This window comes from Eschrichtius robustus, chromosome 13 (genome assembly GCF_028021215.1).
Source record: "Eschrichtius robustus isolate mEscRob2 chromosome 13, mEscRob2.pri, whole genome shotgun sequence".
Classification (NCBI taxonomy): Eukaryota; Metazoa; Chordata; class Mammalia; order Artiodactyla; family Eschrichtiidae; genus Eschrichtius; species Eschrichtius robustus.
This window is the reverse complement of record NC_090836.1, coordinates 103,571,592-103,589,466: the sequence shown is the minus strand read 5'-3', so window position 1 is coordinate 103,589,466 and position 17,875 is coordinate 103,571,592. Positions and strand designations below refer to the sequence as shown.

The 17,875-nt window shown below is 59.7% G+C and overlaps 1 protein-coding gene across 5 annotated transcripts in view; it reads right to left on the bottom strand.

The window, feature by feature from the left end:
• GRAMD4 (GRAM domain containing 4) overlaps window positions 1-17,875 on the bottom strand; it is a 78,400-nt gene that overhangs the window by 41,325 nt on the left and 19,200 nt on the right. Inside the window, exons 2-3 of one of the 5 annotated variants that reach the window (XM_068560451.1) lie at window positions 3,322-3,343; window positions 3,133-3,230 (exon numbers count right to left, since the gene is read on the bottom strand). Coding sequence is in view for 3 of the 5 variants with exons in the window: in XM_068560449.1 (XP_068416550.1) it covers window positions 3,133-3,343 (211 nt within the window). In the remaining 2 variants the exon portion in view is untranslated. Of the gene's footprint in view, window positions 1-3,132; window positions 3,344-4,415; window positions 4,475-16,487; window positions 16,508-17,875 lie in introns of those variants that run through there. The other 4 variants (XM_068560452.1, XM_068560448.1, XM_068560453.1 and 1 more) reach the window with 4 other exon arrangements.

The window sequence follows — 17,875 nt, the reverse complement described above, 5'->3', positions numbered from 1 at the left end:
TGGCAGGGGCAGGTACAGCGAGACTGGGCGGTAGGCGAAAGGCAGGGTACGCCCCCTGCTCTGCGCGGAGAAGATGGCCCAGGCTCGCCCATTTGTCCCTCCCCGGCCCATCCCCAACCTCGGCGCCCAAGGTGGTGGCCGCAGAGCGGAGGGCAGAGGCTGGCCCGGAAAGGAGGCTCTACACTGATTCGGAAGCAGAACGCTGGACTCCATTATGTCAGCAACTTCCCACCAAAGCAGGCAGGGCGTCCCCCGGTTTGCAGCCCCGTCTGAACACGTGAATGCACGTCCTCGGAAGGCTGTGGCGCGTGTTAGTCTCTAAGCTGCTGGAATTAAGTTCCTCTGGAACTTGCCCTAGAGCTGAAGAGCTCCTACAGGGGCCCCCGGGTCCAAGAGAGCCTGGGACCCTTGTGGCTTTGGCCGGACTCCGTGTCGAAGCTGCGGCAGCTCAGCTGGGCGCCCACAGGACGGCAGGGACGGTGAGGACCAGCTCTGGGGAGCCAGGCAGCTGGAGGGGGCACCGAGGCGGATGGCAGGTGCCGGGGGTGGTGCCCGGAAATCCTGGGGCCCAAACCCCTCCGCGAGCCCCTTGGGTCCCTCCTGCTGACCCCTTTTCAGACTTGCCGAGAGCAACGCTAAGCTTGGGGTCGGGAGCCTGGACTCGGGACCACCAAGGCTGCAGCGCTGCCGCCACAAAGCCAGGGCAGCGGTCTGGCTGCCTCTTCCCCCCGCTTCCCTAGAACCACGGCTCTCCGCGGCGGGACCGGCTTCTGCCCCCGGCTCCTGGAGGCGTTGCCCGCTCCGCCTCCACGTGCGTGGGGTCTCTCCCTCTGCCCCAGCTCTAGGGCTCTGGTCCTCTCCTCCTTGCCCCTCTCCCTACTGGCCTGTCACCAACCACTCGGTGGACCCTGGCCTCAGACTCCTCATCTTCCTCTTCAACGGCCCTCCCCCGACCGCAGCCACACCCTGCCCTGGACATCACCCCTCCACCGCTGCGCCCCCCTCGAGCCCGTCTGCCCGTCCAGGACCCCCTCCCCCCTCATTCCCCTCCCCCACCATGGGACCCGGATTCTACCCTCAACCACTGGGTCCGCTCGCCTCCTTTGCCCCAGGACGCAGACGGGTTGCCCACAAAAAAGGACGTAAGGATGAAGCCTGACGCTACAGCACGATGGCCCCTGAGGACATGGTGCTGAGACAGGCCAGTCACAGGGGACAAACACCGCGGGGCTCACTCAGGACGGAGCTGGAGGAGTCGGGTCACAGACGGAAAGCAGACGGGGCTGGGGGCGGCCTGGAGGGGGAGCTGCGGAGCTGCTGTTTAATGCGGACTGAGTTTCAGTTTGGGAAGATGAAGAAAAAGTTCTGGAGATGGATGGTGGGGATGGCCGCACGACAATGTGAATGTGCTTAATGCCACGGAGCTGGACACGTAAAAATGGTTACAGCGGTCAATTTTATGTTATGCGCACGTTACCACAAGTTAAAAAAAATAAGAAGAATGAAGCCTAAACACAGGCAAAGGTGACCAACCTCCCTCGTAGGAAAAGCCACTCTTCACCCCTCGGGTTCGCAGAACAGAAACACCTGGGGACACCCTGTGCAAGGTGGGCAAGGGCGTGGCACGCGGGCCCCTCGGGTGGCGGCGGCGGACACTGCACGCTCGTGGGAGGGTGCTGGTGACAGCCCCAGGATGACAGACACACGACCCTGCCCGCACACCCGGGGTGACGCAGGCCACGTGGGCACGAGGCTCATGGGAGTGACCGAGTGCCCCTCGGGGCAGAGCTTAAGTGAAGGACGACACATCCCAGGGTGGGATGCTGGCTCCTCCCGCCACCACGGAGAGAGAGCCCCGAGGGCGGGGGGAGTGAGCGTGACAGCCATTTGTACGCACGGCCCCCGTGCTCGCCCCTCCCTCAGGTCCTCCCCTCGGCCCTCGCCGGCCAGCTGGACCCACCCCGACGTGGAGGCACCCCCTTCTTAGGACAGCGCCCGTGAGCCCCGCGATGTCCCGACAGGCAGATGCTGATGGGCTGCATTAGGAGACAAGTCAAGCGAGGCCCTGGCCCGCACCGGGCCCAATGGCGGGAGGACCGCCACCACCTCTGCAGGGGACACAGCAAGTACCCAAGCAGGGCACGCCCCTCCAGGCTCTGCAGCTCCAGCCCTACCTGACTGGATGGCTGGCTCTTAGAAGGCCGTGCCAATCAATTATTCATTCCTGCCCGGAGCAAACGCGCCATCCCTGTTCTATTACAAAGCATTAATAATACAAGGAGCTGGGAAGGCGAGGGCTCACGGCCACATCTGGAAGGAAAACCTAGCTCAGGTGCTTGGGGAGGAACCCACAGGCCACCAGATCTGGCGTCCACTCGGGCAGGGCATCCATAGCTGGCGGGGGCTGGATGGCTCTGGGCTTCTTCCCTGACAACAGGGAGGATTCGGGCAGCTGTGCCCACAACGGGGAGCCCGGCGGTCACACCTGGCCAGGAGGGGACCACAGGAAGCACACCCCACCCTGCTGCATGCCCGCTGACAAAACACAAGCTTCCAGAAGGCAGGGCCTGCTCACGCCTGGTTCCCACCAGAGCCGCGAGCCCCGCTGAGGAAACTTGCTGTCCAAATAAAGGGCGTCCACTGATGGGCCCACAGGGGCCACTGTCCCCACGTGGGCTGATGAGGCCCAGCCTGGGCTCGGCCAGCTGCCAGGGGGCGATGACATGCACTCTGGGACGGCCAGGCAGACCAGCCAGGCACCCAGAGGCAGCTGCCCTCGGGCCAGGGGCCAGCAGCCTCCAGACAGCGCCCTGCGACCCCTCGAGTCCAACTCCCGGGCATCAGGCTGTGTGAGACGTTTGCTGGTCACCCAGAAAACCAGTGAGGAAGGAAAAGAAAACCGGCCAATGGACAAATTATGCTCGGCCCGGGGATGAGCCCCCACCAGTGAGGCTGGCGGAGGACTGGGGCGAGATGGGGAGCGGCCCCGTCTGTGTCTGAGCAGCCTGGGCAGGACGTGGTCCACCCAAGCGCACGCTCAGCGTGGCCGCCTGAGGATGGGGCCAGCCTCCCCCCCCAGCGCGGGGCCTGGCGCCTGCGGCCGCGCAGAGGGGGGGGCGCTCCGGTACTCACAGGGTCCCTCAGCTCCTCGCTGTCCCGGGGCGAGGTCCGAGGTGTCTTCAGGGGTGTCTCGTCTCCGCATTCGGTGTCCGAGGCGTTTGGAGACTCTGCTAGATCAAGGAAGTCATCTCTCTTGTGACCTCTGAACCTGATTTTGTCCAGCCTCCTTAGCATGTTCAGCACTGAGCCCCTCTGCTTTACCTTAACATGACGCTCGGGGTCCCTGCAAGACAGCAAGGGGGAGGTACGGTCACGTGGTCAGCCACTCGCTAGCCACCGCCCTCCCACACACGGCTCCAGGCCCCAGCCCTGGGCTGCCACCTGGCCCTGCCCTCAGGGAGCAGCCAGTCCTGCGATTCAGGGGCCCCGGGGCCCACAGGCTCCCGTCTTGCGCCCACCAGGCCGGGGCCCTCTGTCACCCCCATCCGGCTGGGCTGGCCGCTGAGCTCGGACCCCCGTCGCCCACCCAGGCCAGCTCCCCCGAGTGGCCCACAGGGCAGAAGGAAGCCACGTCTCTCGGTGGGACCTCCCAGCACAAAGACGGGGCCAGCCTGGAGCAGCAAGGGAGCCGCAGACCCTGGGAAGAGGGGGCTGGGGAGGCGGGGGTGGGGAGACACCGTGGTGAGAAGCGGGGAGGGCCGGCGCTCCTCCTCCCAGGCTCTAACAACCGTCAAGACCCGCGACCATGTGCACGCCCAGGACAGCCCCCAGAACGCTGGGCCTCAGGGTGTCTCAGACCCCCCACCCCCGGGCCCCGTCCCCTCGCTCCACCTGGCCCCGCTCCCAGGGACACGGCCCAGGCTGCCCCATCGGCCTGAAACACCGTCCTGCTCGCCTGGGCACCCCAGCTCTGCTCTCAGGACCAGCTCAGCCTCACTCGCTCCGAGATATCTTCCCACACACGGCCAGTCAGGAAGCCCAGCGCCCGCCCACCCGCCTCCTGAGCACAGCCCCCGAGCTGCCGGCGCTGGATCCTTCCAGCCTGGAGAGAGGGCAGCAAAGGCCTGGTGTGGTGTCTCTGTGTGCTGGCATGGAGGACACATGTAAGTTCAAACTCACATGCACACCAGGGATGGATGTCTACAGGGGTGCCCACTCCCCACATCTCTGACCCAACCCGGCCAGGAAAGCCCAGTGGGTGGGGCGTAGTGGCCCTTCTGCACGTCCAGCCCACCTCACTCCCAAGCCCACGGCAGGGGCCGTGCGGCCCAACCCCGGTCCTGGTCACACAGTCCTCGGCCCCCAACGTCTGCAAGAGGCCCGGGGTCCCTGCGGGGCAGGGACTCTGGACACACCTGGGCTCAAAGCCTGTCCCGCCACTTCCCACCTTTCTGGGCTTCAGCTTCCACCTCTGAAAAGGGATTAACCCCGATCGGGCCAAAGTATCCCGAGAATTTGAGATGACGCACAAGCACAGACACTCAGCCTGGACCCAATAAACAGCACGCTGATCTCCTGCAGGGCGGGCAGGAAGTGGGGTGAGCAGGGTGGAATCCATCAACTCAGCCCGAACCGCCCCAGTCGGGACAGTTTACGGAGAACCACGAAGGCAGGGAGAAGCACTTCCTGTTTCGGACGGTGCAGGCTCGGAGCCTTTAAATCATGTTAAATCACAGCCCAGGGTGCCTGCCTGCAGCCCTGCGTACCTGCCCCACCTTCCAAGGGGCCTCCACTCCCCCGGCATCACTGCTCAAGGCAAGAAAGCTTGTGAACAGTGGCGGCCCGTGAGCCCCACGTCAGAATGAGCCAGGGCTCCGCTCTACAAGGACAACTGAGGCTGCAGCACATCGGGGGAGGGTCTGCAGGTGTTCCTGGGACAGATGCTTCTCGGGGCTCACGTGGAACACTAAGGTGGCCTGATGTGGCCTAACCCTAACCCTAACCCTGGTGCAAAAACCACAGGAAACCCACCATCCCCTGGAGTCCAGGGTAGCCCAGGAGTGGGCAAGGCCATGGGGCTGGAGAAGCCAGTGTCCCTGCTCACATGGCGGGAAAGGGGCACATGGCCAGCCATCTGGAAAGATATCCACCTGAAGGAGCTGTGAACTCCAGACGGACTAAAAGGTTAAGTAAACTTTATAAAAAAGAAGAGAAAAAAGAAGGGAGAACTTAAGTCCCTAGAGAGAGGCTGACAGTCTACATTAAGAGACTGAAAAAATAAAAAGACTCAGTCAACCAGACAAAAGTAAATAGACATTTGTTTTAAAGCTGCAATGAGGGGCTTCCCTGGTGGGGCAGTGGTTAAGAATCCGCCTGCCAATGCAGGGGACACAGGTTCGAGCCCTGGTTTGTGAAGATCCCACATGCCGCAGAGCAACTAAGCCCGTGCGCCACAACTACTGAGCCCATGCTCCCAACAAGAGAAGCCACCGCAATGAGAAGCCCGCACACCGCAACGAAGAGTAGCCCCCGCTCACTGCAACTAGAGGAAGCCTGCGAACAGCAACAAAGACCCAATGCAGCCAAAAATAAAATAAATAAAATAAAATAAATAAATTTATTTAAAAAAAAAAAGCTGCAATGAAACAGGGGATACATGTAGCAAGCCAGGTACATGAGAACTAATATTTTTGTTGTGAGACAACCTGAACAAATTGGTGAAAATTAGAGGACCTTGGTACACAGACCCACAAACTCAGTGAGCAAGAGGAAAGTTACCCAGTCCTTGTGCAAAAGCCTCCACCTTCACCAAAAAGGAAACAAAAGCCAGAGATGTGGCAGAGGCAGCAGGAAGCATGAACATCAACGCCCTCTGAACCAGTGATTCCTGGTCTCGGGATCCGTCCCAGGGGCAAATCCAGCACGTGGAGGGCATCTTGGCAGCGCCACAGCCAGGCCGGGAGCTCTGAGCGCCACGCGGGACGCACAGACATCCCTGGGAGTCTCAGAGGCGGTGACAAAACGTTGCTGCACCGAGGTCACCGTTACGGACAACTGGCATCTACACAGACCACAGGTGACACAGGACCCTGCTTGAGGCTCGCGGGTGGCTGTGAAACTTCTCTCCACGTGTCCTTTCCAATTGCTTTTCTAACTTGAAAACTAAAAGCAAACCGGGCAGGGGAAGTGCAGCCATGTAAAACCTTCCTTCCGTTTTCAGAAGGACCTGGGGGACCCCGCCGCCCCCAGCGTCGGATGGAAGCGGGGCGGAAGGGATGGGCCTGCTTCCCTCCTTGCCGGGTCCCGTCAGGCGGTTCTCCTGTCTGGGACTCACCACCCCGCAGGCTGGGGCTGCCTTCCTTCCTGATTCAGCCCAGCAAGCAAATGACGTGGCCGCCCGGGGAAAGGGGACGAAGCGCCAAGTGTCCGCCCTGCCACCATCAGGATGCCGCTCACAACCCACGCTGCCCCGGCACCGAGCCCACGCGCCCCCCTGCCCAGCGGGGCCCCTGCTGGCAGCTGCCCGCTCACCCCAACCCGGCTCCTCCTGACACCCGCTCACATCAGCCCTCAGCGAGGGCGGGGGTCCCCGAGGGCCTGCTCCGTCCCCACTGCCCTGCCCCCAGGCCCCTGGGGCTCCTGGAGAGGCGAGCAGTTCATGCCGCTGCCCAATGAGGACCAGGTGCCAGGACACCTGACCACCCCTCCCAGGCGGGTCCAGACTGCGAGGGAAGCTCTCCCCGTCACACACCCCACCCCCCCCCCCAGGCTGAGGGGCGGCCCACCCTACCCCGGGACGACCTCATCTCAACTACACCGTCCAAGCCGGTCACCCCCAACTTCCAGATGAAGATGGAAGACCAACACGGATGTTGTCCACGGACAGTGAGGGGGGGCCGGGGGCTGGATACCAAGTGTGACCCAGAGCAAAGCTCTCCCCACAAAGCCAGTGTCCATGGACACCGTCTCCACAAAGCTCACCTGCACCTTCCGTCCAGGGGCTGCCATGTGTCCCACTCCCGCCCCAGCCCCCATCCAGTCTTCCCTGGATCCAACCAGCCCCCAACTCCCTGCACACCCACCACGCACTCCCCAAAGACCCGGCCCCTCCACGTGCACCCACAGGCCCCCGGGCAGCTCCCTTCACACCCACCCCTCAAGGTGGGGCAGCCCCTCAGAGCAGGACCTGCTGCCCCAGCTCCCTGTACCTCCACGTGGAAGTAGACGCGTTGGGAGACGCTCCCTGTGGCTACTCCAGACCCCTGCTCAGAGCCGCGATGTCTGCAAGGAGCGTGCAGCCGTGGAGGCAAGCAGACAGAGGGGCACGGCGAGGGGAGCCTCAAGGCAGCGTCCCCGTGCTCCGGGCCCTCGGGACACAAGACTGAGGCCAGCTCTGGCCCCGGGACACAAAGCACGCTGCTCTGGAAACCCGCTGAATGGCTCCTGGACACACAAAGGCCGCAGTGTCTAGGGAACACTGGACTTGGAAACCGCAAAGGACTTTACTTTCCCTCCCAGACCAAGATTTAGAAAAAAGTGGTTCCTGGTCCAGCACTTGCCATGTCCCAGGTCCCAGCCATTCTCCTCGCTGCACGGGGCTCACGACCCCCGGCCAAGCTCCCGTCTGCGTTCAGACAACCAGCTCGGCCTGGCTTCACCCCCTGTTATCTAGTGGCTCTTCTGCTGATCCCAGGATAAACAACATCCTTTTTCCCACAGGAAGCAACCCTTGTCCTAAACCATATTCCTGGGGAGTCACAGATGTTGGGTGAGGACCGGGACTCTCCCTCCACCCCACCCAAGGCCAGTCCCAACCGGCCACCCGGCCCTCTGCCAGGTCTCTGTTCTCCAAGAAGACAGCCCCAGAGGCCCACAGCCCTGCAGCCATGCCCTCAGGACCCCGACATGCACACAGCTCCAGGGCAGCCCGTGGGGCCCCGTGCTGGGCCATCCCGCCCGGGGAGCAGTCTGGGATGCCCAAGACCCACAAGGCACGGGTGACAGCTCCGCCCCAATCATGCCAGGCTCAAGATGTTGGCTCACGCCCAATGACCCACGGGTTCCCCCAAACTCTAGGCCGGTCAGGGAGCCACTGCCCTGATCCCGGATCCAGCCTCAGTTAGCGGGACCCCAAACGTTCAGACACTCCGCTGACTCCACGCCCACCAGCCTCCCCGTGAGCTGGACTCCGGGTGGCCCACTGTCTGTGGGACACCGCATCGGTAGCTCGACTCTGCCACACTCAGCTCGGAGCTGGAGCCTCCGCGGGCCCTGCTCCTGGGTGGCACCTGTACCAGCAGCTGCTCAAGTCAAAACCCTGGAAGGAGCCCTTGATCACGTGATCGCTGCACAGTCACCTACGGCGAGCAGGGTCCCCACCTCCCAGCCAGGCTGCTCCACACCTGTGCTGCTCTGCCCCCGCCCCACCCTCCAGCCCGGCCGGGTCTGGTCCAGGCAGCCACACACCTCACGGAGCCCCTTCTCCAGGTGGCGGGCAACCGGAGTCTGAAGCATCCCGCCGAGACCCCTCCCAGGGCTTCCCCCACTGGGCTCCAGCCCTGCTGACCCTCGTGGGCCCTCTGGCCATCACATTTTGTTCCTACTGCGGCGCCCAGCACTTTAGGTTCTGGGATGGCCCCGTGCCAGCTCGTCCTCCTCCAAGTCCCCGCCTCGAATTCTATCAGCCCGTCTGGTTTGGAGTCCTGCAACTTCCGGCGAGCTCCCTGGTTTAGGATCTGTGCCCCCAGCCCCACCGGTTAGCATGCATGCCCGAGGGCAGGTGCTGAAAGCGCCCCGTCTGTCTCAGCAGGGCTGGCACATGCTGGCCATTCAGTGACAGAGGGGACGTTGCACAAAGGCGGGGCCCCCACGACTGGGCCCTGAGTGCCGGGAGAGCCAGGCCCGTGCCCACGCTCGGAGCCGCCCAGCCACAGAGGCCTCAAAGCAAAGGGCTGTCCGTGGACTTTGCCCTCGAGCTCTCCTGACGAAGCACGAAGTCCCTAAATCCGTGAGCACTTCCAGAGCTTAACTCCAAGGCTTCGACAGCCTGGGGCGTTTCTCCAGGAAGAGGCCTGAATTCTTCAGGGGCTTTCCGTCCTGCACAGGTCAGGCCAAGACCCGCCCTGGGCCAGGAGCTGAGTTTTCTGCATTTAACAGGGAAGCTGCCCAGGGTCCTGCTGGCTCCGTGGCCCCGCTGTGGGCCAGGGCGGCGGGGGGAGCCGGTCAGGAAGCGCAGGAGAGCTGGGAGGGTCCTGGTGAAGCCACCACACCCTCCTCTGTGAGCTGGGACCATGCAGGCCCTAGCGACACCCCTGGGCATAGACATACACACATTTATTATAATCTCAGTGATAAAGATGTGTTGCACATGTACAAATAGTAATAAAACGTCCAACACTCTTTACTGTAACCTCCACACAGCCAAGTGATGCCCACAGGATGCTTTCACTAATTTGTGCCGAAATCCTCCCTCCGGTCAACCAGGACTGCAGCTGACCAACAAGTGCGGTTCCGGCCTGAATGTCGGCTGACGTCCCTGTTTACGTGAACAAGACACAACAAAGGTGGGAAAGGAAGGCAGAACCTTATTCGTTTGTCTAGGACGGGAGAGACGTCCTTGCTGAAGCAGACGATAGTATTCTAACAGGAGGAGGTTTCCTCAACCTTCCTGTGCCTTCGCAGTGAATGCGACGGACGTCACACGCTTAACCTTCACCTGCATATCAGCGTTTTCTCCATCACTTTCTTTAGTCTAGACAAGCAACAAAATGAGAAGTGAAGCCCTGATGTGCAGTATCTACCCGTTTCCATGGTGTAACCACTCCCATCGTGGCCATTTTCAAGCCACCGAAGTGATGTCCGGCAGTGAATGAGCACGTGGGTGGGAAGAGCTGCCCAGGGCCACCGGCCATAGGATTTCCACCAGGCCCAAGAGATGCCAGTCACCTCAGGATCATAACCCAGTCATAAAACGTAGTGAAATAGTTCAGAAACGGGCACCTTCGAGCATTTAATATTGATACCTTTGCTTTCAATGTAATTTATCTAACTTTTATACACTCTTCATTTTGTGAGTGGCCAGCTCACAAAGTTCCTGAAAACTTCACAACCGGCTCTTGCAGGCCCTCGTGAGCAGCTCTAACGCACCACCGCCCCATCCCTCCGTCCCAGGCTGTCTCGGCCACACAGGGAGCAGGGCTCAGGAAACACCAGTGCCCCCGCCTGCCCTCCTCCTTCCCTGGCACAGCTCGGGGGCACAGGTCAAAGTGAAAGTCCCTGAGAGGCCCGAAGGGGTCAAAGACAGCCCTGGGAAGCAGGACCCAGACCACCACGCTCAGGTAGGCCAGGGGGACAGGGTCGGGGGAGTGCACAAAAGAATGTGCTGGACCCGAGCCTCTAGGTGGGGCCCCACGAGCCCGGGGCCAGCAGCAGGGAGCTCAGGCGGGCACACTGTCCTCATGTCCTGCTCACTGCCATCCCGGCCCCCCTTGGGTCCCCATACAAGACGCCAGGTCTCCCCGGCCTTGGGGACACTGCCCAGGCCATTCCCTGCCACCGGGTGACACCCCATTCTTCTACCTCTGGTTCGGAATCCCCTTCCCGTCCAGCCAGGCTGCTCCCACCCTCAGTGACGTCACCCCTGCTCGGGCCCCATGTCGCCATCACCTTGGCCGGGGGGCTGGAGGGTATGGCACCGTCACCTGTCAGGTCGGTTCCAATTGCCCTAAGTACTGTCGTGTTCACAGACACCGCTGGGAGCAAGCGGGCTCTGCTGGGCCCCGGACACGAGCTAAGTCACCTGATGGTCTCGAGGCCGTGAGCCACCACGGCCAGGACCCCGGCTGCCTCTGCTGCTGACCCTGCAGGTGACACATGACCGCCACGCCCTGGCTTCCTTGGTCACACAGAGGCTAACGGTAGTCCCTGCTCAGAGGGCAGCCAGAGGATGACGTGAAGCGCGCGGGGAAGGACTCAGGGGCCGCCCGGCGGGCAGCAGTAACCATGGGGAAAACTCAGACGCCACTTTCCAAAAAAACCACTGAACAGACGTCACTACCCTGCATTACTCTCCATCTCCACGGGAACCCCTGGCACTTTACTTTCGGGGGTGCTGTGGAAGGGAGGGTAAGAGGCTCTGGGACATCCCAAGACCGCCCCCCGCCCCCGGTCATTACCAGCTTCCGAGGAGGGAGGGACCCAAACCTGGGGTCTGTGGGGCCTGCAGACAGTGGGCAACACAGAGAGTTCAGACTAGAGGCCCCGGGAAGCCAGAGGCCGCTTCAGAGAGGACGCAGCGTCCTCCGCCAGCCCTCAGGCACCAAGGCTCAGCTGCGCTCCCAGCTCTGTGTGATCCATGCCCTCTGACCCTGGACCAGCCCCAGAGGGTCAAGAGTGAGGTCTGTAGAGGCTGGTCATGCCCAGCCCTCCCTAAGCCTCAGCCCCCTGGCTTTAAGGTGGCACTAAGAAAGAGTGGCACCTGACACAGGTGTAGGCTGTGCCTACCTGAGGACGCACCCTTGGGCACTCAGGCTTCAGTCCAGGCTCACAAGAGCACGGACCCTGGAGAAAAGCCCCAGGCGAGGGCTTGCGGCCCGTGCTGTGGCGGGAGCGTGGGCCCTCCACAGGGCGAGGACCATCCTCAGCACTGAGCTTCCACCCCACAGGCCTCCTGCGCGCCCAGAGCCTGCAGGGCCCCAAATCTCAGGCAAGAACGACAAGCCCCTCTCCCCACCCCAGGTGTCATGCGTCCTGGTCACAACACTGAGAGGGAAGAGCTGCTGTTACACCCACTGACAGATGGGGAAACTGAGGCTCGGGGTAAGAGCCTCATCAGGAACATGAGCCAACCTCGCTGCACTCAAGCCTGCACTTGCCCCAGGCACCCACCCTCCCCAGCACATGCCTCTGTTAATGCATCCATCACGCTGTACGAGAGCCCACAGGCCCCCCTGCCTACAGACCGAGTGGGGAGCCCGGCAGACTGGCCGCACAGCCATTCATCTAAACAAAACAAAGCTAGCAGGAAAACCTAGAGTTTAGGTTTGTATGAACCTGTGTTGTATAAACAAGCAACATAAACTAAACAGTAGGAAACGCACACAAGGACTCATTTCTGGTGGAAGCGTTCTTTTTTTCCAAGTCTCTCCGTCACTCCTAGCATCCAGGACTGGGGAAAATCCAGCCAATGAGACAGCTGGGAGGAAACACCTTCCGGATTCCCAGTATTCGTCACGACTTCCTGCCAGCGCCCTGGCCCAGCTCCTGAAAGCAGAGAGAGGCTCTGGCCCACAGCTGTCGGCAAACAAGCTCTTCTCCAAATGCACCACAGCCCCAGACTGAACGCACAGGCTCGGCGAACCCCCTCTGCAAAGGGCCCTGGCGGTAATGTCTTAGGTGTGGCGGCCACACAGCCTGTCACAAGTTCACACGCTGCTGCAGCATGAAACAGGTGTGGCTCTGGGCCAAGAAGAATAGTTACCAAAGCAGGGAGCAGTGGGTGGGCCACTTTTGACGTGGGCCACGGCTGGCTGTCCCTTGTCTCAAGGCGATAAATGCCCAGCAGAACAAGGACTCTCAACTGGGTCCCAGTACTTACTGGCCCCCGAACAGGGAACTGGGCCCTCACTCAGCACTGGGGTCCCACTCCCAGTGGCCTTGCCACTCTCACACTCGGGTGTGGGCCTCGTCATCGTCAAACCTTCTTTAGGAAAGGGCTGAGGGCAAGGCGCCGCCTGTGCCGAGGGGCCAGGAGGATCTCAGGGAGGGAACCCAACACGCTGAGAGCCACTCTCTTCTGTCCCACCTGGGCCATGTGCCAGGGCCTTCCCCCGCCCCATCCTGTATCCCACCCGAGGCAGAGGGGCCAGCCTCCAGCTCTGACTAGCCCACCACCGGAGGCCACCATCCACACTCAGGTCTCCGGCAGGGCCCCCTGCTCTGCGGTGTGACAAGCAGCACAGTGAAAAAGACCTCAGGAAACGAGGAGCCGGCCCCTCCCCACCCCTCCCACCTGCAGCCCTCCGACCCACACTTCAGTACCATGCACTGCCCCTCCCCCCGAGGGCTCCCCAACTGCCCCACACCGCCCCCCATCCCCAGATCACTCTGCTCAAGGGCAGGGATCCCGGCCAGCCCCCACCTCAGCGTCCGGGCCCAGCACGCGGCGTGGCAGAGAATCAGTGGGTGAGGGAGGCACACTTTAAAGGACGTCCTGGTCCCTGGGTAAACCCAGCACCAAAGTCAGCCCACGGGGCCTTAAACAGCCCCCGGGGAAAAGGGCCTCGGGGGCACCTCCAAACCACTGGCCTGCGGCAACTTCTTCCTTTTTGGAAACTTGGCCCAGCTGAGGCCGAGGGCTCCCTCCCAGGGCCCCGCTGGACTCACCCGCAGACCAAGCCCTGGGATATTCACCGGCCCGCGGGGGGCTGTCAAGCACATCCGCCACAAAAGGCTTTCTGTGTTTAAAACACCACCCAGCGCAGAGAAGGTGGAACCCACATTTCCTGCTGAGCTGGCCAAGAAAGGAACACAGCCCCAGGCAGGGCCTGACAGCAGAGGTGCCTGGCTGGCGCCCTCACCTTACGCCTCTGCTATAAAACTCACGTCCAGTGACGAAGAAGAAACATTTAAAAATAAACAGACAGACAGATAGACAAACCCTGAGTCCTTTTCGCACGTGCCGCCCAGGTAACCACCCACCGTGGTCGGCAGTTCCGCCTCACACAGATCTCCCGGCTGGGCTGACGCAAGGTGGCAGGTGGGTTGTGCTGGCACGAGACAGGCTGGGTCTAAGCGCTCCACAGGCACGTCACGTAGGGGGCGGGGGTCTGCCCCGCGCGGCTCCCCATCCGGCGGGGATTAGGAACAGAGAGTGGTAAGCGGGCAGTGGAAGTCTCATGGGCTGGAGCAGAGGCATCCAGCAGTAACAATAAGGACAGATCTGCTTGAGCATTTAATGAGCACCTACTATGCACCAGCTGCGGTCGGTACCAGGATGCAGAGGAGGCTGCTCTCGGGAGGTGATGGCTAGTCCTCGGGCTGACTGCACCAAGGAGGCCACCGTGCGCTGCAGAGGAAGGCACCCTGGACAGAGCGCCTACACCAGAACAAGCCAGAAGGAAACGGTGGGGACGGGCGGGGGCAGACAAGGCGCTCGGGTTCATCTGGGGTCATGGCATGGGACAGCAGGGGAGAGACGGTGGCCTGATTGGGCCGGCAGGTGTGGACCAACACAGGGCGCGGATGCACCAGTGGGAGGGGCGAGGGCAGGGATCGCCCAGGATGACCCACCCCACTCTTTACTAACAGCCACGCTTTGTGGAGAACAAGCACCTGCTTGATGCTCCCAGGCCTCACGTCGTTTAATCCTCCCACACGAGCCTCCGGGACCCCTGCCCCTCCATGCCTTGTCTCTGGGCCTGGCACGTACTAAGAACTTAATAAACATGAGCCCACACCAGCCTCCGGGACCCCGGCCCCTCCACGCCTTGTCTCTGGGCCTGGCACGTACTAAGAACTTAATAAACATGAGCCCACACCAGCCTCCGGGACCCCGGCCCCTCCACGCCTTGTCTCTGGGCCTGGCACGTACTAAGAACTTAATAAACATGAGCTGCTACTATTATGGGGCCTCCCCTTTTTAATGAAATGAGGAGAGTGAGGTTCAGAGAGGGAGGTCACAGCTCCTAGAGGTGGAAGATGGAGCCCAGGGTCTCGTCCCTCCCGCCCGCCCACCGGGACCTGCTCGCGGGACCAGGAAGCCAGGCTCTCGGAGGTCCGGCCTGGTCAGCAGCAGAGCTGGGGTTCACCGTATCCTCAGCAAACACTCCGGCCTGATTTTCAGCACGCATAAACCACAGCCATGGCGACTACAGAAAACAGCACAGCAGTTCCTCAAAAAATTAAAAACAGGACTACCGTATGATCCAGCAATTCCACGTCTGGGTATTCCAAAAGAACTGAAAGCAGGGACTCAAACAGATACCGGTACACCCAGGTTCACAGCAGCACAACAGCCAAAACAAGGAAGTAACCCAAGTGTCCATCAACCATTGAATGGATAAACAAAGTGTGGTCTCTACATAAGGGGGATATTATTCAGCCTTAAAAAGGAAGGAAGCATTGACACGTGCTACAACCTTGAGGACATTAAGCTCAGGGAAATAAGCAGGTCACAAAAAGACAAATACTATATGATCCACTTATATGAGGCACCTAGGAGGCAAATCCACAGGGACAGAAAGTAGGATGGTGGGGGCCAGGGGCTGGGAGACGGGGATGGGGAGTGAGTGTTTCATGGGGAGAGAGTTTCAGTTTGGGAAGATGAGGAAGTTCCGAAGATGGGTGTACATTAATCGTGCACTGAGTACAATGTGAATGTACTTAATGCCACTGAACGGCACATTTCAAAAACGGTGTAAATCTTATGTATATTTCACCAAATATTTATTGGTATAGTATTATTTACACGTATTATGTTATGTGTATTTTCCATATTTATGTATAAAGAGAGAGGAAAGGAGGGGAGAATGGTCACACAAAACCCTAAAATAATCTATAAACTTAATGTGATCCCCCTTAAAAGAATAACAAAAAGGTTTTAGAGGAAGCAAGACAAGCTCAGTCTACGGCTTATAAGGAAAAACCAGCCAAATAGCTGGGACAATTCTGAAAAGCAAGAGTGATGAGGGGAGACTGGCCCTGCCACATAATAAAACACGATGCAGCTACGGTCAGAAGTCAAAAGTGCGATGATAGCACGTGAATACACGGCAGAGCCGTGGAATGAACGAGAATGTACAGAAACAGACCCAGACCTAACTGGGATCAAAGGGGCCTCCTCAGAGGGGAGACACACATCATTCAACAAATGATGCTGGGACATCCCGAGCTTTGTGGGAAAAGATAATGCTGGAACCATACCTCACACCCTCCCGAAATAAATTCAAAATGGACCAAAGCCTTGAGTGTAAAATAAGGAAAGCAGGGAAGGAGCCAGGGGGGCCATGGCGGGGGGACTCAGAACCTGGGGGCCAGGCAGGGCCTTTCCAAAGCAAGACGTGACACATGATAAAGGAGACGACAGATTACACAAAAACACATTTCTGCAAGGCGAAAGCCTCCATAAACAGTCAAAGATAAATGGTAACCCTGGAAAACATATTTGCAGTACATATTACGAAGCATTAATTTGTCTAATGTTGAAAAACAGCCCAGGAGAAAAATGGGCAAGAGATACAGACAGTCTATAGCAAAGGAAAACAAACAGTTCTTAAATACATGAAACGGCAATCAACCTTCACTTACAAAGAGAAAAATACAAATTAAAATTACATCAGGAAACCCTTTTCCTAACAGACTGGCAGAGACGCAGCATGTGGCTGTCAGGACAGGCAAACGGGGTCCCCCCGCTTAGGAGTGGAGCAGAGGGCAATTTTGCAAAATCCAGTAAAACCACACTTCCGTTTCCAGGAATGTCTCCTACTCACACTTGCAAAACGACGTGTGGGCGAGGTCGTTTCATTCCAGTGTGTGTGCCTGCTACCTGCGGGGAGAAGGGGGTGGGGAGAATCAGGCAGGACGGGGACCCAGCGCAGGCTGCAACCCCTTCTGAACAAACTCCTGAATGTGTGGACTAGGCCACATAAACGAAGTTCAAAATTAAAATTTTAAGATAAAAGAAATAAGGAGGGTTCAAATAAAACAGAAAAAAAAAACAACTTTAAAAAAGGCTCTCACTCTCCACTGCAGGGACATGTCTCCTAGTTCTCAGAGTGTGGTCCAGGAGCCCTGGGGGTCCCCAAGACCCTCTCAGGGGGCCCAGGAGGTCAGATCTACTTAACAGCAATCCTCAGACATCGTCTGCTTTCCACACTTGCCCCCTTGAGGCCCCACCGGCTATGGGGGTGATGGCGGGGGCCCAGAGAACCCAGCTGTCTTTAATTAACCAGACCCCGCCAAGGCCTGCAAAACCACCAGTGCCCCCTTCACCACTAATTTCCCCTTTTGGGGGAAAATAGTGATTTTTTTAAACACAAAAATATGCTATTTATGTTAACATGTAATGGGTTTACAGTTGGCAGTTTTCGAGTTTTCGATAAATAAATATTTGTAAATTCCTTAGTTTTAATTTCTCACACAGGAAAGAGCAATGGATACATACCACATAAACAGGCTCTCTGATGACTTCGCTAACTCACGATCAAAGGGGTTGCGAGACCAGAATCTGAGAAGCCCTGGCCTGTTCCAGTGCTGCGGGGAAGAGATGCGGGGATGGGCTCGGACACGGTGCCCTGAGGGTGCCCCCATCAGCTCCCTGCTCCCCATGACCCCAGCCCTGGCCTTGGGCAGCTGCAGCGGGGCCCCGGCAGGGGCCTGTGTCCATGGACACAACCCCAGACCCTGGGTGAGGGGAGAGGCAGAGAGCCGGCCACGGGCGTGCGGCAGCCTGTAGGCCTGGCACCAACACCCAGCCGCGGTCCCCAGTGTGCCATGCAGAGCAGCCCAGGGCTCTCACGCGCACCACGCCCCGGCCTGGCCGCCTCAGTGGAGGTGGAGGGCCGTGGACGGGAGGCCCAGCCCCAGCAGAGGGCATGGCCGACGGGGGTGTGAGGGCCCGAGCCATGCTGCCCCTGGGGGAGACCCTCACAGTGACCTGACCTCCTGCCGCTAGGAGAACGGGAGGAGACTGCCAGCACTCAGGTGACACCTGTGGGAAGGGTTACAAGCCGGTGGCAGCGTTCTCGAGATCACGGGCACTGCCGGCCTTGAGAAATCAAGGCGTAAAATAGTCCATTTCCAAAACAGATGCTCTGGAAAGAATAATTTTGTGGCCAAAGGGCTCCTCTCTCCGCAGGACCCTGTGACAAATCGTTCT